General features: G+C 43.1%; 1 protein-coding gene and 1 long non-coding RNA gene across 24 annotated transcripts in view; one reads left to right on the top strand and one right to left on the bottom strand.

Annotated features, from left to right (window-relative positions):
• Positions 1-353: 353 nt before the first annotated feature.
• The window catches only part of DTNA (dystrobrevin alpha), a 259,746-nt gene continuing 233,034 nt past the window's right edge, over positions 354-27,065 (bottom strand). For 7 of the 23 annotated variants that reach the window (XM_043558577.1, XM_043558578.1, XM_043558580.1 and 4 more), the window contains 7 exons: positions 26,599-26,695; positions 16,702-16,861; positions 13,936-14,025; positions 12,484-12,652; positions 9,589-9,721; positions 7,100-7,148; positions 3,451-4,124 (listed from right to left, as the gene is read on the bottom strand). In XM_043558577.1, coding sequence (XP_043414512.1) covers positions 7,131-7,148; positions 9,589-9,721; positions 12,484-12,652; positions 13,936-14,025; positions 16,702-16,861; positions 26,599-26,695 — 667 coding nt within the window. In that variant the 3' untranslated portion in view covers positions 3,451-4,124; positions 7,100-7,130. Of the gene's footprint in view, positions 2,892-3,450; positions 4,125-6,625; positions 7,010-7,099; positions 7,149-9,588; positions 9,758-12,483; positions 12,653-13,935; positions 14,026-16,701; positions 16,862-22,774; positions 23,923-24,803; positions 24,825-26,598; positions 26,696-27,065 lie in introns of those variants that run through there. The other 16 variants (XM_043558567.1, XM_043558571.1, XM_043558576.1 and 13 more) reach the window with 12 other exon arrangements.
• Positions 2,776-21,017, top strand: LOC122470694. The gene is made up of 3 exons (XR_006293974.1): positions 2,776-2,882; positions 3,294-3,457; positions 20,580-21,017. It is a non-coding gene; the product is annotated as an uncharacterized LOC122470694 (long non-coding RNA).

Genomic DNA, 27,065 nt, shown 5'->3' with positions numbered 1-27,065 from the left:
CATTCATTCAACAAATAAGTGGGGAGCTTATAATTGCCAAGTACCTGGCTAGATGCTGTGATTCAAAGGATCGGGTCAAGTAACATAAACTGCTTGTAACCGTGTCAGATAGAAAGCAAGCTTTATGTTAGCTATTCCTATTCTCACACTCATCCCCTATGGAGTACAGCAAGGCTTTCCCTCTTCAAAAAAAATTGTGTCTCCAAAGGCAGGGAAAGGTGAGAAATTTTGCTCTAGTTGCTTAATACTCAACTGACAGGTCCCGCTTCCTGCTGCAAGTGCTGACTTGTCTTTCTTCTGTCAACAGACTCCAGAAAGTTTTCATTGAAACAAAGGTATAAAATACACAGATATAGTGTTTTTAAAAACATTTTTTAATGAAGAAATAATTCCATTCCAAAATATAGACACACAATTAAATAGTTTAATCACTTCAAAATATAACATGTCCCCAGGAGGTTCCAACACACACACACACACACACAAAACAATACTTAACAGCAATACAAAAAAACCCATACAGTAGTAGTTTTGTTACAATACCAATGAATAGTGTGAAAGCTTTAGTGTCTCTGAATTGGTTATTTCAAATGGTGTCAAATTACAGTAGTCATAATTAAAAATGTCTTGCAGTTAATTAGCCTCCAGATGTAACGTTTCTGATTTTTTCCCCCTCTTTTTGGTTCAAAAGTAAAAATGCCCTTTCTTCTGAGGACACAGTGGAGTTCTTGTTTGTGGCTCCTTGGGCGGAATCAAACCAAGGTGATTGCAGCAACCAAAGGTTGCCGTATTTACAAGGTCTATCTACAGTTAACAGCCCAGAACTAATAAGGGTGGACAAGGATGACCAAAATAAAAGCAGACATCAGTGCTAAATTATGATGCAACAGTTTGGCTCATGCATATAAGAAAATACATAGTATATCACAACAAAGGCCACACTCTTATGCAATTCAGTTCACATTACTACTTACAAATGAACCTTCCCTGCCTTATAGAGATCATTCGAGAATCCATTTTTCCCAATCTCCAGCACATCTCCCTCTGACCAACCGAACTTACCCCGACTTGCGTCCTGACCAACCACAACTGATTCCTGAATCTCATACAGTAGATTCTGCCCTCCATCCTCCCTCCCTCCATTCACATGGTGCAGTGGAGGAGGGTGGTTGGCTGTGTTAGACCAGTGCTCATTAACAGGCCATCATCCCCGATGATGATGGATGTGCAATTTGTTGTGGAACAAGAAAGAAACAACCCCTGCGAGATATAATTGTAGCTAATGGACAGGACAGGCGAAACCTGCTGGGTTTGCACTTAGAACAGGTCCCAAAGGTAAATTTGGAGAGCCAGGGAAAGAAACCCGCCAAGAAACACAAAAACCCAAAACAATACACGCCATTTTGTCTCGGTTACAGGACAGGGGTGCTTGAGTCTGGTCTCAGTGCTGACGTGGTGCTAAGAGAAAGAAAAGGTGGCTGGTTAGTCAGGAACTGGTCATTGGTGGCAGTTTGCAGAGTCCTTGCAATGGCTTTGTACGACGCTATCGACAACCGTGTGATGGAGTTGGCAATGAAAGCTATGACAAGGGGGAAGGCTATCAGCCCAATAGTTCATACCTTAGACAAATATTTTGATGGAGAAACACAAAGTGACAACAGAGGTCAGCTCGGTCCAGTCGGTGGCTGAGCGCCACTTGCAGGATCAGAGTTCCGAGTTCAAGAACTACCTGGCTATGATTGAGAGCTGACAGCAATGTAGGTAGCTGGGATGTAGTGGTTTTAAGTACCGAGTATGAGGCACGAGGGGCCACCTGCTCCATCTAGAGAGGTACGGTTTCACAGACGATGGGCAGTGGAAAGGAGATGAACGTTACGATAAACCAACGAAACCCAGAACAAAACCCATCTGTGCAAAGAAATCTGACAACCGTGCAGTTGCGCCACTTTGGTGTCAGCCTGTTTTCAGGGACATTTGTCAGGCTGGTTCTCTGGGGAAAGTATGATGAAGTACATCAACGGACAGAACGGGCTTCTTAGTAATGCCGGCGGAGAGCTTTACGGTCCCCAAGGCAAGCGATTTTGTTCCAAAGGGCAGCCAAGGAGATGGTTTGTGACCAAACGCAGGGACGGGAACAGCTGAGAGCCCTCTGGAGGGGGACCTGGAAGGTGTCCTGATGTCTCTTCTCAGCTGGGCACAGACCAACTATCGACTACCTGGGGTGGGGGAGAAGGTTTTTGCCAGCCCCGGAAGCAAAATGGAATTGCTGAAGCTTTGAGGTTGACTCAGAGCCTTTCTCGCTTATTCTGAATAAGGCCTCGTTAGAGATTTTGTTATGCAACTTTACCCTAAAGCAGTGGTTCTCAAACGTTAGCGTGCATCAGGGATCACCTGGACGGCTTATTAGAACACATCTGGTTGGGCCCAATACGCAGAGTTTGTGATTCAGCAGGCCTGGGTTGGGGCTTAAGAATTTGCATTTCTAAATAAATTCCCAAGTGATGCTGATGCTGCTGGTCCAGGGAACACACTTTGAGAGCCACTGCTCTAAACGGATGTTCTCTTCCTTCTTTTAAAGGAGACAGGAATGCCAGAGAAGTTGCCAACTTAAGTATAACATATTCAGTATGTAGCAGGATTTTTGTCTCATCAAATCTTGAAACAAGTGGATTATTTTTTCATTTCCCCAGAACCCCTAAGGGAGGTCGTTAAGCGCTCCCCAACGAGGGCCCTCATAAAGGACCGTCAACAGAGGCTTTCATTCTTTCTTCTTCGACAGTTCTTTTGCACACTGGCTTTTCACTGAGTGCAAAATCCCAACTCAGCTTAGAAGAGCCTGTTTCCTCGCACATGACCACAGAAGGCTGCATGCAGAACACCAGGTAAGCCAGCTAAGGCAATAAACATTCAGAAATAAAAGGAGAGTGAGCATTTGGAAGCGCACTTTAAGCCTGTACATTTAAAGCTGAAGGGCTCCAAACGGCCTGATAGGGGAACCTGTGGATGAGCGGTGCGGTTAGACATGCTCCCTAAAGCTAAAACAAGAGGAACGAGCCCGTGGAAGAGTAGAGAGAACTTTAGTCCGTTTGGGGATATTATGGCACCTGTGGTTTATAAACAGCTTTAGTAACGAGTATTTCAAAACATAGTTCACAGTTTTTAAGAAGATCTGTGCTGATTTTAAAAACTAGATTCTATATAATTTGAATGTCGCCTTTTTTTTTTTTTTTTGAGTATGATAACTATTTGGAAAAAAAAAATATTTACACTAAATTCTATGGCTGATTTGTTAGAGTATCTTGAAAGAAAACAACCCCAAGCTGGAAAGAAGCCCCGAAGACTGGATTATCCTGGTGTGATTGGTTCAAGTCACTGCTCACAGAGACTTAGAGACAAATGCGGATCTTGCGGGCCAAGGACCCTTCTTGGCTTCCGGGCTCTGAGTCTGGACACTCAGGTACCAAATCCTTCAGGGTTAGTGAATGATTGCAAGTGGTTGTTTTTTTTCCCAACCGTGGTGGAAAAAAAAAATGTACAGTGTATAATAAACTGTTTCGCTAAAATCTCAAAGAATTCAGAAATCAAACTTCCAGCTGTACACAGTATTAATATTGTCATTGTAAACGGAACAGGTTCAATATCATGTGCAAAGGTTGAAAATGCTTGTTAACACTGCCATCGTGAGTAACAGCAGCGTGGGTTTTCAGCCTGTGGGATACATCTGTGCGCGTGTGTGGCTGTAGTTCTGTTTTTTTGTTGTCCTTGCGGTGGTTGGTTTGTTTTGTTTGTTGTTAACCAGGGGTGAGCCATGTTACAGAAGATGTGGTTGAAAAGTTAGCTTCGAACAGACGTCAGAAGTCTTTTTTTTTTTTTTTTCCCTTCTCAAAACACACACCTAAGAACTAGGAATCTTAGAACGAAAAGTTCGCTGCGCTCCGGTTGGCAGAACGCGTCTCTGGGGGGGGGGGGGGGGGGGTCTGTCAGGAGCTGCTGTGCGGGCGGCTCCTCTCTCTCCAATGAGGCTGCTGCCAGGCCGCGTCTTCTCCTCTGTGTGGGTGGGTGCGGGGCTCTCCTTCACCACCAGCTTTCCTGTTACCTTCATCATCTGTCTGACTATAGCTTGCCTGGGAATAAGGAACGTGTGATTTTTTTCTTTTTTTAAGACGAAAACTGTCCTCTAAATCAGGGTTATGAAGCTTAGGATTCCCCCCACCCGCCTCCCCCAACACACACGTATTCACACACTCTCTCTCTGTCCTCCCTTCCTCTGACAATCCGAAACCAACGTCCGGGGACACTATGGGCTACTGCTATTGCTGCAGCGAGGACAGGAATCCTCTGTGTTGAGTCTCTTGCTTCACGGGCGCTGGAGGCATCTGGAGGGTTGAAGCCACACAAACAGGAATATTTGTGTTGTCCTCAGCCGACCAGCAGATGCGACCCCTAACCTACCATCAGAATGACATCATAATTAGAAAAAAATACCCACTTTCGATTGTCCAAGCCCCCGGTTTCTGAAGTTAGGATGTGGCTGGCCAAGGAGAGGGGGGTATCGTGTGGCCAGAGGGAGGCAAAAGGGCCCAATCCAAGATCTGAGTCTGCCCAAATGGTGTTTTGGTGGATTCTTAAATTTAGTGTTAGACATTACATATACTGTTTCTTCCAAAGAGGCTCGTTGGAAAGCAAGGTTCGCTCTATTCACCCCTGTTAGTATTGATGAGTGCATTCTTACCCTCAAACAGGACTGAAGCTCTTTTTGAGCAGAGGATGGGTCGTTTATTTCTTTGGCGTCCCACCCTCTGCCCCGTACCCATGTAGGGCTGTGCCTTGGTGGACCCCTAATGAACTTTCAGCAACGAAGCCGGCTTCAGGACTCTTGGGTAAGAAAGGCACGGCTTTGGGATAATTTCTGGTCTTGCAGCACAATCAGAAAGCCCAGACAAATCGATTTCAATAGCATAAACGGTTGCAAGATTTCAGCTGTATTTCTTGGCTGCCTCAAGAAAAATTATACTAGGATAGAACTAGCCACAAAGATGAAAAGTCACTGGCTTCTGGACTGATCCAGAAGATTTTAAGTAAATTTGGCCTAAGGAGCTGATTTAGCGACAGGCTAGTTCATGTTTAGAGTCCTGTGGAATGCCCGCTGGGGAGGTAGGAAATGGCAGAGGCCACGACTGTTTCAATTTTTCACCGCCAGATTGACAACAAAAGATGAAAAAAAAAATGGCCTGAGAACTTTTAGCGAACTGAGATCTTTGGCTTTTAGGTAGAAGACCCAAATGCCACTTCTTATCTGAGTTTATGTCAAGACATTTCATTAGTTTTTAAGAAAAATATTTTTCTAAGAACTAGTTACTGATGTTTAAATAATGTGCAGAATAAAAACGATCCAATCACTGGCACTAAGAGAAAGAAAATGCTGTTAAAGGAGAGGCTTGCTCCTTTGGGACTAGATTCGTTATAACCGGAATAGATATTTTCAGAAACAGCTCCTGGGAATTTTTTCACCGTGGTCATAATGAATCAGGAGAGCATGTGCTGTGGCGTTCTCAAATCCAAGGGAGGTAGACTAGAATGCAGACAGTCAGATCCTTCTTTTCACACTGAAAAGGCCTCAAAGCTCCTAAAGTATATTCCTTAACAGCAGTTATGTCACGATTTCTACTTGCTTAATCCTAACCTGAGGACTGAGACGGGTCAGTCAGTAATGCGTGAGTTAGGATGTATTCTTTTCAAGTTGATTTGTCATTTAAGAGCTATATATTCCTTTTTAAATTTAGCAGCCAGAGTGGACTTTACTACCATCTGTCGGATAGACTTATGAAATCTATGGGTGGGAAGGACTACATCACTCAGGTAGATACAAGTCCCGTGGCCCTGCCAGCCAGAGAATGTGAGAGGTGCCTTTACTCTGAACCGTATGGGGTACAGCTAAAGGGCCACTGGCTGGAGCCAGAGAAAGGAGCTCGACTTATGAGACAGTGTGGCCAAAGGTGTATAAAATTATTTGCACATAGCTGAGTCCTAGCTTTGTTTATAAAAATACAGAGAGCAAGCTGGTTCTGAGTCCCGGAGATTCCCATACACTTACAAAATAACTACAGCAGCTCCCCAGGATGAAACTGCTTGTAACGCACTAAGCATGGTTCCAGGCACGTATGTGTGTGCTCATAATAAATTATGGTGTGTCTGGCACGATGTTAAACTCTTTAAAAACTACACCCCGGTGAAGACAACTCCACTGTGAGGTGAGTATCATGATATATGTTGTGCAGAGGGAACAGAGGTTCACAGAGGTTTAATAATCTGTCAAGGTTATGCTGCTGTGATTTGGTGGAATCCGTATTTGAAATCAGGTCTATTAGGGTCCAGAGTCTAAGCTTCAGATGGCTACACTCACGTGGTCCTGCCAATCCAGTGCTATTCTCTCTACATTAAACACATTACTGAGGATTTCCCATGTATGTAGGTAGGTCCTCGGGGGTGGGGAACCACATGCCATGTAAATGATATTTTAAATTAAGCTGTATCTTGCTGAATTCCACCGTGAATCTGAATCAACTATTCCAAAAATATAAGGCTGCAGAATTTCTCCTCTCTGTTTTGCTTCCTTTTTTAAAAAAAATAATACATGGTTTTGCCTTTACTTGTTAAAGCACACACATTTGATCTTTGGGTCTTGAATACAGCATGATAAGAAGCTGACCCATCTCTGGACGTGATGAGCAAGCCTGGACTTTTCCTTCTCAAGGGACAGAGAGGCTGCAAACTCAGATGCTGTTAGTGGATTGGTGATGAGGCTTCACAGCCACAGAAGATTTCGGGGGCATCTCTGGTGTTACAGAAGTCTCTGTGCCAATTTTCCTAATTAATAGAGTAAAAAGTCAATTCCCAAGATTGTCTGCCAAATCTCCACTGGATTATAATGTAATGCTCCACAGGCCGGGATGATTCTTTGACATCAGCAGGGAAGGAGGATATTTTATCACACAGAACACAGAAACACCTAAGAGAGAGTGATTGTGCATTTAGGTTACAAGTCATTGGAGTTCAGTATACAGTGGCCACGTTTCTTCCTAAATAAGACGGTACTTACTTGAGAGGAGAGTGATAAAAGGATATTGTATTCAACCTTGCAAGCTGACCTGCGGGTGACAAAGGACACAAACAAGAAAGGTGATATGTCAAGTCTGTGACGCGGTCAAGCTGGTGAATTATTTGGTTGGAAGCCATGCAGAAAGACAGAGAGAGTCCAACGAACGAAAACAGCATTCCGACCCATCAAGCAAGCATGTGCTCACAGAGTAGTCAAGGAAAACCACTTCAACGTTCTCTAGGGCATGCGTCTTGAGTGGGAACCCACGGGCCTACTATGTCCTCCTACACCTTTTCTTTGCCTTTCCCTGGAAGCCACTGGGCATGGAAAGGAAAGGAGAGAAAGAGCTTAAGATTAACCGGCGAAAACTCCAGTTGGATCTTAAGCCATTAATAGAATTTCCCTTCATTTTACTCCTACAAGGTTAAGTTCCTAATTCATTCATGTAAATAAAAATCTAATATTTTATATGAAATGACTGTCTCCCTTTAAAAAAAATCTAGAATTTCAGTTACTGTTGTCACCCCAATCCAGAAACTGATATGGGCTCAAAGAGGGAGGTCTAACAGGCACCTTGAACAGCATGAACCAGAACATTGATTATTTAACCACATCCCTCTCTCCCTCTATGCAGCAGAGCCAAATGAAATACGTGTAGGAATGCCATCCTTCAGAGTTCCCAGAGACACCCTGGCAGCTTCTTCATCCAGGCTAATTTCCCTCCATGGACGGGTCATAGAAGTGGCAAAGTGAGAGCATTCTCCCTGGGTCTCCCCTTCAGGCAAATTTGACCGTTTCCGTTTCTGTAGCATTGACTCATGGCTTTACATACAATCATTGATTTTTTTTTCTTTTCTTTTTTTTTTTTTATGACTAAGCCTACATTTTAGTTGCTTCTAAAACGTTGTTAAACTGAAAAGGCTAATGGAACATTCCAAAGGCGCCAAACTTTATTTGATACTATTGGGGTGGGGTTGGTAGGCTCCAGTTTTTCTCTTGCTCCATTCTTCTTGGGAAAATATTTCATGGGGCGCCTGGGTGGCGCAGTGGGTTAAGCGTCCGACTTCAACCAGGTCACGATCTCGCGGTCCGTGAGTTCGAGCCCCGCGTCAGGCTCTGGGCTGATGGCTCGGAGCCTGGAGCCTGTTTCCGATTCTGTGTCTCCCTCTCTCTCTGCCCCTCCCCCGTTCATGCTCTGTCTCTCTCTGTCCCCCCCCCCCCCAAAAAAAAACAAAAAAAAAAAGTTGATACTATTGGGGTGGGGTTGGTAGGCTCCAGTTTTTCTCTTGCTACATTCTTCTTGGGAAAATATTTCAAAACAATCCATAAACATACGAGAAGTAGAGGTAATCTGTTCTGTCTGCCTCTCTCTTTTTAAAAAAATTTTAATGTTTATTTTGATTTTTGAGACAGAAAGAGACAGAGCATGAGTAGGGGTAGGGCAGAGAGAGAGAGGGAGACACAGAATCTGAAGCAGGCTCCAGACTCCAAGCTGTCAGCACAGAGCCCGACGTGGGGCTCGAACCCACAGACCGTGAGATCATGACCTGAGCCAAAGCCGGATGTCCAACCGACTGAGCCACCCAGGCGCCCCCTCTCTGCTTCTCTTTCCTTCACTAACAGACTAAGAGGGGGACGCTGCTCATCTAAGAGTATGGAAGAGGTTTGTCTGCTTAATGGACAGAAAGCCTGACATGAAGAACTATCCCAAGGGGACCTGGGAGGAGGCAGTAGGTCTCAACCACGCAAACATCCCTGAACTCCCACAGCCTCAAGAAAACACCTGTGAATTACAGGGAAGAGAAACATTCAAGCAAGACAAACACTGCAGTAGAACTACTCCATGGGGAAAACGCATCCCTTTTAGGATGACTTACTAATCAACACTTATTCCCAATTGCATGTGTTATGTCCAGTAAATTCTCAGGTGGATTAATAGTATACCTCAGTATATATGAAAATCTGTCCATCCACACCCTGCTGAACATGGGGCCTGCAGTTCACCGGTTCCCCATTTCTCCATGAGATTTGATACTCTCCCACATATTTATTTTGACATGAGGCGGGCAGTGGGGGAAGCTGAGGGCAAATGATTCAAGGGAGGAGATATATTTATGCTTATTCAGTTTCTGGGTGCCCTGTGCCCTGTATCTTTTTTTTTGTTTTTAATTCATGATAAAAAACATCTTTCTCAGCGATCTTGGAGGAAGATGGATTGTTTCCATCCATCCCCATGCATTTCCACTAAGGCTACGAGGACTTTTTCACTTTTCGGGTCAGAATTTCTAAGAATTAATGGTGAGCTGTAGCTCTCAGAAGCATTTACAGTTCTTACTGTTTAGAATATGTGGAGTAAGTAATGCACGCAGAATATTCTGGAGAGGGAAGGTGGAAGAAAGGAGTGGGTAGGGATTTTCTGAGTCATGTCAAAGACCCAGCCACCGAGGGGTGAGGGCTGGGGTTTGGGGGCTGGGCCTGGCTCCCCATACCTGGTAGGTTTCATCCTGCAGCTTCTGCTTCAGGTACTCTTCCATTTTGAGCTCGTTCTCCAGCTGCCGGACAGAGTCATTTTCATAGTCCTCATCCTCTGGCTGCACGTAGGGGTCCCCATCTTCTGTGACCCTGGGAATACACCACAAGGGGTGTTTGGGAGCAAATCTTTTTTTTTTTTTTTTTTTTTTACAGTTTATTTATTTGTTTATTTTGAGAGAGAGAGAGAGAGAGAACGAGTCAGGAAGGGCAGAAAGGGAGACAGAGGATCCAAAGTGGGCTCTGGGCCAACATCAGAGCCTGATGAAGGGCTTTAACTCACGAACCATGAGATCATGACCTGAGGTGAAGTCAGACACTTAGCTGAGCCCCCCAGGTGCCCCTGGGAGCAAATCTTAAAAGTACGAGTGGAACTCCAGTGTTAGCTGTAGTTTGGGGCCCGTTTACTTAGACCCCCAGTTCACTTCTTTGTTTCAATTAATTTCAATTCAGTGTCCTCTGTTACCTAACAGAAAAAATTTTTATAAACTTTGGAGATCTGGAGATAGACATGATCAAAGTATTCTCATATGCAGTTTTTCTATGGCACTCTGATGATCACTGGCCATCTGTGTTTTCCTCTGACTTGCAGGAATGGGTTGCCCTTAAAGTGTTTGTCAATCTTAAAAAGGGCAGCCTTATCTTTTGGGAGGATACAGTCTTCTTAATCTGAGGACTTCTTTTCTTTTCTTTTCTTTTCTTTTCTTTTCTTTTCTTTTCTTTTCTTTTCTTTTCTTTTCTAATGGAAACCAAGATCACTTTCTATAAGGAAAGTGAGCCCTCTAGTGAAATAACGATTAAGGACATTTGTTCATAATTTAACCCTCTTTGTGTTATGTACATATGTAGGCACATGCACCCATGTGCTTTATTTTTATAGTAGAATAAGTCTTAGAATATCAGCTCCTCGGTGTCTGGAAGGTAATACTTGAACTCATAGCTCTGGATCTTAAAAATTTATACTAGTTCTGAATCTAAGAAATCTACTTAAATTATTCAGTTCTACCATGAAATAAATAGCTAGCAATGATCTCATTCACTAATGTGTGATTCTATTTCCATGTATCCACCCAGTTTATAAAAACCCTTCCTGAGACTGAACATAAATTCACGACCTAAATCATAGGACTAAAATATTCTCAGGGTAAAACACAGTACATGTTTAGGTAGTGCAGATATTAAAACATCCCCTAAAGTGAAAAGAGTGGTCAAGTAGAAGTTTCTGGGTTGGAACTTAAATACCATTGTTTACATTTATTAATGTCTGTATGACATGTTCTCATTATATTTAGAGGTTTGGGGCCAGGCTAAATAGGTCTGTGAGGCCTCTATGAACTGTCCCTCCCCAATTCCCGCAGCCGTGTTGGTGGCTGGTTCTGGCACCAGCCTACCAGGGACAGTGGACTGGGGTAGACTTAGCTACAGGCTTGGATCTTGGGATCAGGACGAGAAGACTTTAGGTGACCACATGTAAATGCTCCATTATAAAAAGTCAAACAGATACGTTATTTACCAGACTAACCTGATGACCATTAATTCACCATTCTGAATAACAAATCAAATAATTCTAAATTACAGAGGAAAGGACAACAAACTAAAATTAAAAGCAGCAGCCTATCACTATTTGAAATCATGTTATAACTGTTTTGTTATGATCTTAAGGCCTGCCTTTTCACAACCAGCTTTCAAACCACATTTATAATTCCCCACTATTACTGGTCTACTCGCTACTTGGATTGAGATCCAAAATGCCAGAAAGGCTTCTGGTTAGTTTCTTCTTTGGGTCCTGAAACTGGCCAGTTTATTTTTGAAGACTAGTCAGCAGAACTTTTCACATTAAACACCATCACCCTTCTGCAGTATGTTTTTAATTAAGGTTTTAACTTTATTTTTTAGAGGGAGAGAGTGCAAGTGGGGGAGAGGAGAGGGGCAGAGGGATAGAGAGGGTCTTAAGCAGGCTGCATGCTCACTGTAGAGCTTGGGGCTTGATCCCATGACTCTGGGATCATGACCTGAGCCAAAATCAAGAGTCAGACGTTCAGTGGACCGAGGCACTCAGCAGCCCTGCTTCCGTAATTTAAATGCTCAGTGATCCCCTTTGCCCTTCTGGTGAGCGCCTGCCCATGTCTCTCACAGCTGCATGAGCCTCTCTTCAAGGTTCCCTTGCTTCCTTGCCTTCCTTACCTCCCAAATGGGCTCTGTACATCTGTCCTAGCTCCCCCTTTGTTTCTCAGCTTTGCTTTCCTGTCTACTTTGAGTTTGAACTGATCCAGGGGCACAGAAAGTCTAGAGAGGACGTCACTGATTCTGCTGGTTTCTGTCAAGCTACAGAAGCTTAATTGGAAGAAAATCTTTGTAAAATGTCTTTCAAAGGTCAGATTTATACACACTCAACAAGTCAACCAGATTGGATTTCTTTATAATGAGATTTTATATATTTACTTATTTCAATTCCAAGTGCTTTCATGATGTTTACATTCATTCTGAATAGAGGCTTCTCCAGCATCACCTGGTCCTCTAAGGGCAAATAGAGTAAATTTAGAAGATAGAATGATTTAGTAGTCTGTGAGTCCTGGAAGGCTGGGAGGGAGTTTTAAATACTATTTTGCATACAACGAGCACTGTGCCTTGGGTGAGGGAGGCTCTCAATGAGCACTGCTCGCTTTTAGTTATCGCTATTCTCACTATATAGTGAGAGGGCAAAGTTCCAATACCAAATTTAATGTAGCACCCTTCTACCTCTTCTGCGTCGTACCTTTCCAAAATAAAGGACTAAGCAGCCATGTTTTTATTTTCTTATGTTCCCTACTGAGTATTCTGTTACTGAGGAATGTTCTGGAGCAGAAGATACTCACACGTCACTACGCATGGTGCTGGGGGTAGCGCCACCGTGGAGGTACCCAGGTTTTCGGGCGTGGATTTGTGCTAGAAAAGCCTTTTCAGTGGTTGGCGATGGAACCAGATCTTCAAACTGAGTCCGTGCAAATTCAGAATCCACATTACTCTCAGTTTCACTCCCCACCTCTATTAGGGAAGATGGAAGAAATGAAGAATGGCTTAGGTTATTTTATGATTGGCCAATAAAGGGCTAGATTTAACATAAGTCAACCTTACGTTTATACAACCTGCGCTGTATAAAACATCAACCAGTTATTGTACATAAGTCAGTGGAGTTTATTATTTTTTTTTTCAAAATGACATTTGATACATGAATTTCTAGAAAATTATTTGGTATATGGTATTGTCTTTTTTTTAATCTCAATATTATGAGGAATTTTTGTGTTTTAACTGGCTTAGTTTCTTAATACTTCTCTTTTACCCTTTCTACAAAAGTCTTCATTAAAACTGTTCTTAATTTTGCTTAATATTATTTTAATTTAGGAAATACAAACCTTAAAATACTACATTCACTTAATATTTCAATGTATTATAAATATAAACTAATAGTATATGAAGTGTCCACATAAGAGTAACATTTTTAGTCATCATTTGCTAGGGCAGTGGGTACGTGCCATTAATCATGGTGTATTAACTACTGCCATTTTTATCCTAGTTGCTAATCTTAATCCAGACTAGCAGAAACAATTTTCATTACTTCAGTTCTTATTATAGCGGCTTTAAGAAACTTAAATCCGGAATTTTTCTAATATTGAAGTTTTATTTCTTATAATTTTTGTAATCTCAAACTATGGGACCAGAGTCGTGCCAGACAAATATCTTGCCAAGTGGGCTTATGGAACAGATGAGATGTATTAGTAACTGGTAAGATATTTATTTGCATATTCATGCTGTTAAAGTTTTAAAAACTCCATGTAGTATTATTAGCATAAAGAGTCTCACTCAACGTTATGCTCTTTATTTTCTGGGGAGATCTCTCTTTAGACATATCGCAAAGGTAAATTTCAATTTAGCCTCATTCAAATAGCCACGCGTTTCAAATTAACAGAGTTTAAATTAGTAAATAAAACATTTGACCTTCTAAAATAACTTTAGCTTCATGTCACATTGGATCATATATTACAAGTTACAAATAATAGGTATTACAAATACTAGAATTACAAGTCAATTTTAGTATTTTTCTTTATTCCTATCGGCATGTTTCAAACTCTCCGCATTAAGCATGTAATTAATCGTCTTGTTAGCAAAATAGCAACAGTGCTGAAATATCTGAATATACCAAAAATATCATATAGATCTTAAAAAAATCCTTTTTATATTTGACAATGAGGAGATCTCTAACACAGGCCCCTGGCACTTATGGGTCCCTCTGCAAAGAGCAGATACAGGAGAGGGGACCGGGGACTCACCGGAATTCAGCTCTTTCACAAGAGAGGACATGGTGTTAGTGATGGAATCTGCTGCTACCAGTAAGTCATTTCTTAAGTTTCTTCTTGAACCTTGAGTGAAGAAGAAATGATGGTTAAAAAAAAAATCACACAGCTTTTCCTTTCTTCCCCCCACTTTTTGTGCGGTTTATCATCTACATCGATATCCCGAAGCAAGAAAAACTTCCAAGACCTCTCCTTTTCAAAGGTGTTTTGGCTTATTTTCTGAAAAAATACATTGTCCTTAGGGTAATGGCTTCGATGTTAAGAAGACATGGCCACGGATGAGGGAGGGGCTCATTTAATTGTACAAATTGGGAGAGTTTTGCAAGTGAAAGGGGGTGGTATGATAATAAGACTGTGATGTGGCACAACCTGGGATGGTCCCAGGTAAACCAGTATCTATTGTCGCCTTTCTTAGGAAAACTCACACAGATGCAAAGTCTGGTTTTGCCCGGAGACTTGCACCTTGCCAGCTGCCGCTACCGTTTCAGCCATGACCTGGTGGCTCAGCACATGGGATTGCCATCTCCATCACCACAGTCTCTATCTCTCATTAGGGCTCCCAGAGTTCTCCCTATCATGATAGGTATCTCTGGGGAATGGGAACCCCTGAAGGCCCCAGAGCATACAAGACGGGGGGAGATTCTTCTCCTGCGCTAAGACCTGGGCAGAAGGTGTATGTCTAATACCCTGAATTGCAACTTAGACTAGGTTTCTCCATGGTAGACAAAGATTACCATGATGTTTCAGGCACACGAAGGGTTAAATGGGTATTTGTCGGCTGGCTTGGGTGTGAGGTAGAGATGGAACATAATATCTTTGGAAAAAAAGGCTCAAGATTCCAAACAGCCGACCTGCAGATGAACTTAGGCAGCAAGAGCTCTTTATGAGCTAGGAGCTGCCTATAGGCCACATTTCATCCTGTACTTTCTCAGAAAGTCAAACTCAGTAAAATAATAAATACATGTAAATTAAAAAACCAAGGGGATCAGAGAAAACAATTATAATATAAAGCTCTTAGGTGGCTCAGTCAGTTAAGTGGCGGACTTCAGCTCAGGTCATGATCTCATAGTTTGTGAGTTCAAGCCCCATGTCGGGCTCTGTGCTGAAAGCTTGGAGCCTAGAGCCTGCTTCGGATTCTGTGTCTCCCTCTCTTTCTCTCTCTGCCTCTCCCCTGCTAGAACTCTCTCTCTGTCTCTCTCTCAAAAATAAACAAACATTAAAAAAATATAGAAAGCTCATAGATCTAAGATAGTGTAAATTTCCTTAAGATCAGATTTAGAGAAAGGACATTTTTTCTTCTAAAGATGAAAAAAGAAAGTTATTTTGAATAGCTTAAAAATTTTTTGTATAACTTATTTTCTTTTTCAGAAAAAAAGCGCCATATTATGGATCTTTCCTTTTCCCTCATAGCAGAGAGTACGTCATTCTCTTCCTTTAAAATGTAAGATTTTATCCCCTATACAAAATGGATGAGAATGTCTCTTTCCTCACACTCTTGCTATTTGTGGATATTACTAATGTTAATTTTTTTAAAAATCTGCTAGGCAAGAGGTGATACTTGTAATTCTACAATAGTTTGTGATATTGGACACCTCTTTATATCTTTATTGACAATTTATAGTTCTTCTTTCCATATCCCTCACTTATTTTTGTTTCGGGGATGTCTTTTTCTTACTGATTTCTATATGCTTTATGAGTAGCTGAAATTATGCAACTTGATTGCCACTTAATGCTGGAAACGTTTTCCTCAAGCCTATTTTTTTGTCTTCTGACTTCATTTATGTTCCTTTTTGCCTTAAAACTAGTAGTCAACTATCTCTCTTTTCCTTAGATCTATATGTGAGGATCTGGAAGGACGTTCATGATATATTGCTAATTTAAAGAAAATGCAACTTGCCGACCAAAATGCAATGGATGGTCTTGCTTGTGTGAAAAAGAAGGGTAGATGTTTATAAAAACACACTGAAACATACGTAATTGTATGTACATGAAGAACTGAGAAGGGCCAAACTGTTTAATAGTGTTTACTTCTGGGAATGAGATTCGCAGAGTGAGGGTCTGCAGAAGCATTTTTTCCCCTGAACTTTCTGTAAATGTAAAAAGTGATGGCAAGAAAAAGCCTTAAAAGTCTTAAAATATTTCCAAATGAATACAATCACTTGTCTTGAAAGACCTTACCCCTACCCCTGGCGTGTGAATGGAAAAGGCAGCAGGTGGGAGAATACTGTTATATTTATCAGTCTTTGTGCTCCTGTTAACTATGGAGGCTGAACCTCCAACCCTTTGGCCCTGTATTACAGAGGCAATGGTCAACTCTTTAGGGCAGCTGTAAAATGATTAAATTATCTGCTTGCTCATTGCAGGGCTGCATCCCACCTCAGCTGGGACTGTTTAACCTCAATTTGAGTTTGCTTTAACATAAAGGAAATAAGATCTTTCAGAACTTTAAAATGGGTTACATTTATAAAGTTTCCTGGGATATTGGTGAAAGGTTGTCCCTTCCCTTAACGAGCAAAGACTCATAAAAAATGGAGCAGGGAGATAGAAGCTGAAAGAAGGTAAGATGGTGAAGTGAGTAACAGGCTAGCCTAAGGAGTTTCTGAAACAGCTCTGGGGCCAGGGGCCAAGGAATACCCTGGCATTTCCACACCGTGGCTCCGAAGATTCTAAACGCTCAACAGACTGTGGTGACTTATGTGCGACGTGAAAAAGCAGAACACAACAAAACGTGACCCCACTTACTTTGTGCAAACGCCTCCTGAACATCACCCCCTACCCCCGTGAGGGAGTCCTGAGGCGTGTGGGACGGGCTGGAGCAGGCAGACGCGGACCGCACAGGCATGGGGATGGGCCTGCTGATGGTGTGGCTGGGGGAGGAGCGAGGAGAGCCTGCCCCCTGGGTCTGGAGAGACAATGCGAGTCGTTAATTTGTTTTCCCAAAGCCTCCTTCAAAGGTTAAAAACAGTCACGGTGAGGTTCCCAAGCAGGAGGGCATCCTAGGTAGTTGAGATGGTAATCCTTAACCTGAGTTGCAGGTGCAGATAATTTAGGACCTTATTCTGTATAATCTGGAGTTTTGGTTACTTGTTGAAAGTTAAGAATATTAGTACAGCATCGTTCTATAACACACGATATGTGCGCCCATGTAATGAGGCTACTGTTAAGCGGTGAAATTTACAAGGTGTGTCTGTTTCCTCCTTGAAGGAGGTTCCACGTAGAATAAAAAGACGTTTATTAAGGACAAAGTTTGCAATATAAACGAAGAGACTATTTGGGATGGATGTGGTTTATACCTTCCTAAATATTCAGTCTGTCTGTCCTGGCATCATCTTTGAGGTTAATTTATAGGCCAGAGCCTGTCAAGCAATACTGGCATCCCGCAGGAAATGTCCTTCTCTTCATCGATGAAAAAGCAGTTAATTTCAGCAATCAGAACAGTGGGGTTTAAGAGGGAGTAAAGGAAAAAAAAGGAGAAAGCAACTAAAAGCCATTTCCCTCTATACCACAGTCCTCGGCATGAAACTGTTCACACCTTGAATTTCACAGCTTTGTCTCCACACAATGAGGTTTCTTGGAAACACTTTCTGTGTTATAATAATTAGTTTACAAAGGAAGCCAGTCATGAATAAGAGGATGCAATGAGACCCTCTGGTGTATACTCAAAGGTGAGGTGTTCAGGTGCTCACATAGACTCCAGTCCAGATTGCTGGGTCCCGCCAGGGAGAGTGAGGACTCTTCCATAGCAAGGCCCAGAGATGCAGCACCAACCCATTCACACCCAGGGACGTGCACCCTGGGAGCACTGCTCTGGAGTGTTCGATTTAGACTTTGCTGAGGGTTGGGCTGCTTGCAGTTAAAACACACAACATCAATCCTGTCAAATGCCATGCTGTTAGCTTTCCAGGGCTTGGCATCACACATACAAGTCACATCTATAAATTGAGAAAAATCTAGAATTAAACACAAAGCAAAACAGAGCAGAGCACAGGAAATAACTCATGTGATCCAGTGGGCTGGGGATTCCACTCTTTTCATTCTCAACAGTACCTTGAATGGTCTGTCCGGGCCCAGGGAACGGAAGCTTGCCCCCTCGAGATGCTTTGCAGCCTGTGGCCCCAGCCCGCTCAAGGACAGGTCTGGTTTTCCCCAGCAAACCTTGCCGGTTCATCTCAATAGCCACGAAACCTCTGCTTCTGAGCTACCGTGGCACCCCCCCCCCTCCTTCCCACGCCAATAATACATGACCACATTTGAGTCATGCGTTGCCGTGTAGAAGGGTCTTCATGTGCATTTCTCTCCATGACCCCCTGAAGTAGGGCATCATTACTCTCAAGATGCGATTGTGGACCCCAGTGCTCAGAGAGGTAAAAAGGTTTGCCCAGGAGGCAGAGCAGGAGAGCTTGGGCTGGCCTCTGAGCATGGATGCTCTGTCTGCCCTTGGCTGCAGGGACCTGGCTGGGTTTTGCCTGCTGAGGGCCCATCAAAGGCATTTCACTGCCTTGAGGGCTGCCTCCCCCTGGCAAGCCCTCTTGTGTGCCATTCTCCAGGCAGGGCCCTCAGCAGGGCTCCCCGCCCTTTCTTACCTGTCCTCTTTACCCAGGACCAGTCACGGCACGAGATGGAGGAAGGACTGGGATGGGAAGGTGGACAGAGGGGCTGAAGGGAGGAGGTTAACGGCAGGGATACCTCAGCTCTGGGGAGCCAGACCCTCTTCTGGGGTAGCGGGTTCACGATAATAACAATACAACTCCACTTGTGTATGTGTTACAGTGGACAAAGCACTTTTCCGTACATTGTTTGGTTTCATTCTCCTCATTATTGGTGCTAGGAATGATAGTAGCTTATATGTGAATAGCAATTCGCAGTCTATGAAGCACTTTAACCCCAACCATTTCACTTAATCCTGCTAGCCACCATGTGAAGTATTCTATTCCCATTTTCCAGGTTAGCACACTGAGGCTCAGAGGTGCTAATTGGGTTACCCAGTGAGAGAGTGGCAGAAATAAACGAGATCCCCAGCCTTTCGCCTACAAGCCCAGGGCTTTCCCACCGCACCACAGCCGCTTCTGAGGATCAGGGGCCCTGTGACCAATCACCACACACTTCACTCATGGAGAAAGGTTTAGCAGCCTGAAGGCTGAGAAAACACAGTATCTGGACCCACTGGTGAGGGGTGTTGGAGTAGGGGCCCCAGGCTTCTGGCTGTGCAATAGCTTTCAATTGCCGGATGGTGGGGTGCAGTGTGAGGGCCCTGGTGGTGGAAGAGACTGTGGGCCGATTATCAATCAGTACAGATACACAGGTGCAAATCTCTTATCTGCAAATTTGAAATCCAAGAAGCAACATTTGTCGTTTCATTACTGACACGAGGCTATTTCTATGGCGTCTGCACTGTACTGCCTTTCTAAAACCCAGAAAGATTCTGAATCCTGGGACACACCCGGACCCGGTGATTTCAGATGTGGGGCTGTGAGTTTGCATTTCAGTATCTTAATGGCTGTACTGGGGCTGCACGCACACCAGCACCACTGGCACCTGTTCCATCAGGGTCTCCAGTGCAGGGTGCCCATGGCGCCGTCCTCTCCCTTTGGGCCTTCACCTGGCCCTTCTAACCTTCCAGTCGGTGAGTCTCTTACCTCTGGCAACACTCTCCCCTTCTCCTTGTGCCCTGGGCTCTCTCCTGCTGCGTTTGAGGCATTCCCAGCCCTAACTCTCCCTGCTTAATAATGCCTGGTCTCCAAAGTCAACTTTCCCCACCGCTTCCCTCCTGCTTCTTTCCTTCAAAACCCCTCTTCATGGTCTGTGTGAAGAGAAAAATAATTGACTATGGTGATGTGCTAAGGGAAAAACAATGGCCTGAATGTAAATGACACCAATGTGTAAATGACTGATAGGCACCATCTCCTAAATGAGTATCTAATTGGTGCAATTTCAAGCAGTCTGATTACGTGAAGAATTCAGGTAGAGATTCTGTGCTGGAGACAAGAACCAGTGGCATCTTCCCTGCAACTCCCAACCCCCAAGGAATGTCCAGACTCCGGCGGGGAGGCCCCTGGCTCCCTGGGTGACGATGGCCCTGTCTCTTTGTCCAGACACTGTCCAGTTGGATGCACAGTAGCTTCCTGGGACCTACTGCTGGAAATGCCAACTCTGGCCTTCCTTTCTGTTCTTTCTGTAGACTCACTAGGAAAGGACAGTTGCCTCTTGGTATTGGGGTTGATCAGTGGAGTTTCATTTTCAGGTAGTGACCACTGCGGAATGGTGGCCTCTGGCCTGTTCACGAAGTATATATAGTTGTCTGCTAACAACTTCAGAAGAGTTAGAGTGAGTGATCTCTGCGAACATCCTTTCCTGGAAATTACTTGATGATTAATGGAGTGAATACTTAAGGGACAACGGTCCATGCAGATCAATATATAGATCTAAAATTCCTGAGAGGAGAGTTGATTTATGGAGGAAGGAAAACATACATCATACTTGGCAAATTTAAAATAGCTTGCTTCCTAGTGAATAGATGAAAAATTCATTTCTGCACTCCATCCTCTGAGCCCACTCAACCTGCTGTTGTATCAATTTTTAAGAAGCCTGACAAGATCCATACATTTTCTGATTTTTTCCAGGAAGTATTTTGGTTTCCACTCGGCACCAGAAAGGAGGGAGTCTTCAGGGAAGGGACCAAATGTGTAATTGCTGAACCAGCACTGCCTGGAGACACGGCTGAGCAGATGACCAGGGGACATGAGTGCACAACCCTCCCCCTGACTGAAAAGCCTACCTCTCGGGTTTGGCTGGGAATGCAGCCCTGTCAGCCAGGTTTGACTCAGCAGCCGGAGAAGGTACAGCAGAGTAGCGTTTAGCTATGTCCAACCCTCTTTTCACCCTCTCTTCCAGTTCACGTTCACTGACTATCATCATAGGGATTGCTGTGTACAAAGGGCTGTGGGGGTAGGGATGAGGTGACTAATCCTAACTGGTCAGGCAGGAGGCATCACTTAACTTGAGTCTTAATAGTGGAGATTTCCGGGCAGAAGAAAGGTCGTATTGCCAGGAGAGAAGAATATTCCAGGTCTTAGAGTGTCATGAGCGAGGGAAGAGAAGAGGAGGGTATCGCAGAGAGCGCGAGGATGCCCCAGGTTTGCTGTGGGGAATGAAGAGGGCTGAGGCTGGTCAGGGGGTGGTTTAATCTGAACCAGAAGGCCATCTCCGAAGGTTTTCAAGTAAAAAAAAATAATTTTTACTTTCCTAGAATGAATCGACTAAATCCCTAATTTTAAAAAAGTTTGTGTGAGAGAGAGCCTGAGAGGGTATGCTTTGAACACTGGATGCCAGTCCTAATATTGTAGTTGATTATTTATGATGTGAATTGTCCCCCCACCTCCCACCCTGCCAACACCATCCCATTTCTGATTGCTTCACCACTCCACAGAATACCCACCAGAGAAGATGGGTCAGGGAGATAAAGGAAGGTGAACTGATGCTGATAAAACTCGTTACTTCTGGCCCGCTCATATTCCCAATGTGTTTGGGAGAAGCAGAAACCTGAGAGACCATGATTTCCCAAGTTAACTGGGCCTCCAGTTATTAATAGAGAAGAGAATGGGGGCAGGAGATGGAATTTGAAATGATGTTTCACTTTCCTCCTCTGACTGAGACACTCTTAGTTAACTGGAAGGAAGAGAAGTGAGTGTGTGTGTACATGCACGTGTGTGTGTAAAACAGGGGTCAAATCACAAAAGTTTACATATTGTTGGATGTATGTGTATAAACATATACACACTTTTATACTAATATCTGACATGCATATAGTATTTTACAAAGTGCTTTCACATCCATTAGCTTTCAAAATCTCTCCCCAAATCCTGTGGGCCATGTATTAGCAGTCTGTTTGAGATAAATTACCAGGAAGTTAACTAACTCAAGATCTTACAGGTATGAGAGAAGAACAGGGACCCTACCGTCCGGTCTAACACCAGTCACCTTTCTGCAAAATTTTTTTGAGACCTTACATCCTGAACTCAAAGTCAGGATATCTGGTTTTAGATCGGGACATGATACTGGAAACTGGAAGTCTACCACAAACTCTGCAACATACTGTCATTGCAATTATACCCCAGCTGCCTTCATTATTACACTTTTTATGAGTGTTCTTTTTATGGTTCCTGCAATAAATCTTAAAAATACACAAAGAAGAAAGAGGGTAGGATAATTTTGATGCAAGTTTTGTAAAAAAAAATTTATTGCTTATGATACCATAATCATCATATTATATTACAGGCACTATTTTTTTTTTAAATTCATGTTCTCTCCTCAAGGGGGATAAATTCATGCATTATCTCTAACAAGAAACAGAAGTAGGAATTATATATACCAGTATCATAAAATACATTGAACCACAGAGACTTATGATAAAGCAAGTAGAGGTTATTAAATCAAGCACAATTTGTTGTGTGCAGTGTCTTAAATCTGATTTTACAAAGAGAATGTCCCCAAAGGGGTAAGGCTCATAAATAAAAATAGAATTTAGAAGCAGACGGCAGACTAAAACCTCTAAATTCTCTCCTTAGATCATGTTATACCAAGTCTATATATTTGAATGGCACATGTTTCTTTCCTTGTAGATCTGCCTGCTCAGGATTGGGACATACAGGGTTCTGTCTTTAATTTTAACTGAAGGTCAGTATAATAATCAGCCACTTAACATCTGCTGCTGCATTTGTCCCGTTTATTATTCAGCACAAATTCTCTAAAGCTCCGAGTAAAGACTTCTTTTTCATATTTTATGCCAACAGAAATTTTGGTCCCCTGAGAACTGGTATTTCTGTTCCGATAAAACCACCAATTATGTTTTCCTTTTTTTTTTTTTTTTGCCTCATTGCCAAAAAGCTCAGAGGAACACCCTTGTCTCTTATGATTAGCATATTTGCATTTTCTCTTCGTTAGTTTCTGATCTTTCTATATTTATTTTATGAAGTCATTGCTGATGTCTTTTGTTGGGAGCTGCCTTGGGTCCTTTTGGAAAAGAGGCTTGACTATACAAGCACATCAATAAATGAGTAAAGCAAGCAAATTCTCTCCCCACCCAGACATTGCATTGCTGACATCTGAGCGTTCCCGATGATGGCCCTTTAGAACCTAGGCAGCGGTACCCAGCTGAGGGCTGACTTTCAGAGATGCGGCCACTGTTGAGGGCTCCGTGGGAGGAGCTGGAAGGAAAGGAGGCAGTAATGCTCTATGGGTGCTGCCATGGTTTGGCTGTTTGCAGCCATGGGTTTATGAACTTCCTGGTCCACACAGCCTTTCAAGAATATGTGGCCTGGGGAATGGTGGGAAATGGGCCCCTGAGGGAGACGGCTCAGCAAGGCTGATGGACATCCTCAGCAAGGATGATTGCCCTCTCTCCACTAGGTGTGAGGTTATTATTTGAGCTTTTTTCCCCTTTTTTCTGTGCGCATGCTAAGTAAGAGACAGGAAAGGAAAGAGGCTGTTTGCACAGAGAAGCAGCACAGCAAGGCATTTTTCTCTACCATGATCTAAGTGCGCTGGAACTACAATAGCAATGCCCCGTGTACGCCTTTATGGGCAATTAGACAGGCTATAAATGTGCGTCCTTCACCAAGGGGGACTGTCTCTCATTAAAATTTGACTTTAGTAAAGCAACTTTTTTCACAAAATACAAAATAGTGTAATACATTGTCTTTATTGTCTGACATTACAGATTAGTTTTACACTTTCCTTTTTTACAGACCGTGGGAAGGAAGGGTAAAACTGTGTCCAGCATTTTGCAAACGTTCGTTGTTACACACAAACACACACAATGAATAACAGGAAAGAGAATACAGAGGAATAAAAGGTACGTTGAAATTGGACAGGCTGTGGTTCTAATCGATCCATGGAAATGATGTGAAACTTCCTGGTGATACCAGCAAATGGGATATAGCGTCATACACGGTTTGGTACGTGCACCTGAAATTAAAGTTGCTGTTCTTTTGCTTCTGTTTTGTTATTGTTATGTTTCGAGTAGGCTACTCCCTCTCATGGCTCTGAACCGGACCACAGGGTCAGACACAGGGTTCCAGTTGAGCGACTACAGTTAGAGAATCACAGTGTTCCTGCTTCCAGAGAAGATGTATGCAAGGGCCTTGTGAACTCCCGGAGCGGAGAGGTTCTTGGTGATAAGTGAAGGGCTGAAAGTTACCCATTCTTTTGAGATTATTACGAACCAGTGGTAGGGATTCCGTTCTCAAGAACTCAACAATGGGAAATGAGCAGATACTGAGGACAGTGTTTGTCCTGGACTGAACCCATTTTGGTGACCAGGGGGGGAACAGGGCTTAGTAATTATGCAATGAAAAGAGATGTAACTGGCTGACTTTTGTACAAAGAGGTCACACGCCTTTCCAGTAAAATGGAAACTGAACTAAATGAGAGGATGCAGAGAGGTTAGCTTGAGTGCTGTATGTAGCTTTAGTGGCCAGAGTGGGTGTCTCTGTTCAGAGAAGGGTCTGATCAATAACCCAGAAAAGCATGAGACTGGTTGGAAACTTAGACCCCTGGAGCTGTAAAAAGTCTCCAACACATTATGATTTTTTCCCCCTCTTCTAAAAGGTGTAATGGCTCTTCTTTTGATGCCCACAGTAGTAACAGTTATTAAAAAAAAAAAAAAGCTAAATTTTATATGTCTCAATTCAAGCACTACATTGAAAAGGAAGCAAATTAGTATGATTTTTGTTCTCTTTCCAAACTGAAGCGTGAACAGACATTAGAGGCAAAAGCAATGGGAAAAACGGCAGGATGGCAGGCCCCTCCATAGTTAGTTAAGACCTGCAGTAGGGAACATAACTTACTCCCTGCTTCAGTTCTTCTTCCTACAGAAAGATTGAATCAATAACAGTTAGGTTACCCAGGGTTCCAGGCAGAATGCGTACACAGTGTGAGGGAATGCAAGATGGGGGAAACATCAACACGGCTTCGGTGGCGGCCTCTCCTACCTCAGTGACTTTAGTCCCAGGTCTATTTAGGTATGTGAGACTACAGACCATCTCATTCCTTCCTATGTCCATCCACCTTTCAACACGATCTATCCCTCTAGCCTGCTGTTTATACATCCCGATAGAACAGACTGTGCTGGGTTAGGCTAGGTCGATGCCAAGATGGCTGACAGTAAATAGAACCCCCCACCCCCACCCCCACCCCATTGCTGTGGTGACAGAAGCTATAGGAATATAAGCAGTGGGCTATTTTCAAGGTTTCCTGTCATTCAGTGAAGGGAAAGATGAGATCGACCCTCTTCATTTGGTATATTTGAAAAGGAAAGCTGAAAGAGCTTTTCTGGATCATCAAATGAGACGACAGGGCAGAAACAGTGAGAGGCTATCCATTATCCAGTCCTGTCTCAATATATATAGTACAACAAAAACTGAGTTCTACACTTTACATGGCTAATATACTGAAAAGTAAATGTTGTTTAGTGAAGATAAAGCATTCCCAACACTGATGGCAGGAAAAGTTGTCTAAGGGAAAAAAAAAAAAAAAAAAAAAAAAGACCAAAGGAAACCAAAGAAGGAAGTGTTGCACTTATATGTAAGTGTGTGCCCAGTGCTAGGACACAGTAGGTTTCAACAAATATTTGTTAAATACATAAAAGAAAGATAGGAAGGAGGAAGGAAGAGAGAAAGAAAGCAATGAAAAAAGAAAAGAAAAAAAAGGAAAGACAGAAAAAGAGGAAGGGCGAAACAGTAAATGATGGTGTGTCGGGGATGCGAGGGATCCGGGGACTGAAAGGATGGACGTCTGTCTCACAGATGAGCTGCCCCAGGGACCGGGCAAGTTTCAGTATCAGTTCCCGCCTTTGGCATATCACAGTTCCAATCCGCAGTGGTTTCTGCTTGTCTACCTCAGGCGGGATGACCACCTAGCACTGACACCTCTCCTGGGCCGACTGTGGCCACGTGACCATAATTAGCCTACTTGTGACTTGACACGTGATTTAGTATATACTGAAGAAGGGGGTAGGGGTTTATGAAACGGAGAAGGCCACTTCCCAGTGAGACTAACAGGTTACAGCGCTCTGCAGAGGACTTCCCTAGATCATCTTATTAAACACTCTACCCGCAGAGAGCTAAGGGGGTATTCCTGTTTACAGTTCGTACTTGAGAGTCATGGAAGTTACGTGACTTGCTGCTAAAGCCTCACAGATGAGAGAAAATACTTCACTGAAATGATCAGTTAGTTACTCCTCTTAATAAAACTATAATCTCCAAAATTATGGCTATACCTTCATCTTGCAGAAGCATTAGCTTCTGCTCACTTTATTCAGAACTTCCGAAGCTATTAAATGTACAATATTCCTGAATAAATCCAGTTTTAGTACTTTCAAGGACATAGGAACTGGAAATAAGCCAAGAAGTTGTCCTATGAGGGTCCTCAGTAGTCTGGTTCCAGGAAATGGATAAGAATGAGCCTGATAACTGACTGCTATCATTGGACATATCTAAGAGAAGATCCTACATCTGGGACTGAAGCCGTATTTTGGGGAAAATCACATATAGTAATTGGAGAAATCATTGCACATTATGTGTGAACGATTTTTACAAATGCCATAGTCACAGGTCTAGGAAATGTTTATTTGAAATGTCTTACCTTTAGTAGCTTCATGAGACCTTCTAACTGGACCATTAGCTCTCTCCGGCTCTCCTGGAGAGCAGACATTCTCTGTTCCAGCTCGTCCTTGCGCTGTCTAAGAAAGAAGTAGTCATCATCAGAACAGCATTCAACCCACTGAGCTGATCACACTTCCAAGTCTTGTGACACTAGCAGACCGCCAGAAAAAGGGCATCTCTGATCTCTGATGTGGTTTCCAGGCAGGGAAATGTCAAATGAACGAACAGTTATAGCTTGAGGTGTACATTTGTTTGTTAGAAGTCATACCAAAACACAGATGAATTAAAATCCTCTTGGATATACTCCCTCTTCTACCCTGAATTAACCAGTCAATGAAATCTTTTCTGAATGCTTAGTATGTCCTGGGCCTTGTGTGATGCCACTGGGCCCCTTAAGACAACAAACAGAAACCAAACTGTCACCGAAAAAGGTCAATCCCACAGATC

Source organism: Prionailurus bengalensis, chromosome D3, assembly GCF_016509475.1.
Source record: "Prionailurus bengalensis isolate Pbe53 chromosome D3, Fcat_Pben_1.1_paternal_pri, whole genome shotgun sequence".
Classification (NCBI taxonomy): Eukaryota; Metazoa; Chordata; class Mammalia; order Carnivora; family Felidae; genus Prionailurus; species Prionailurus bengalensis.
The sequence above is the reverse complement of the archived record's forward strand: the minus strand, read 5'-3'. Positions and strand labels throughout refer to the sequence as shown.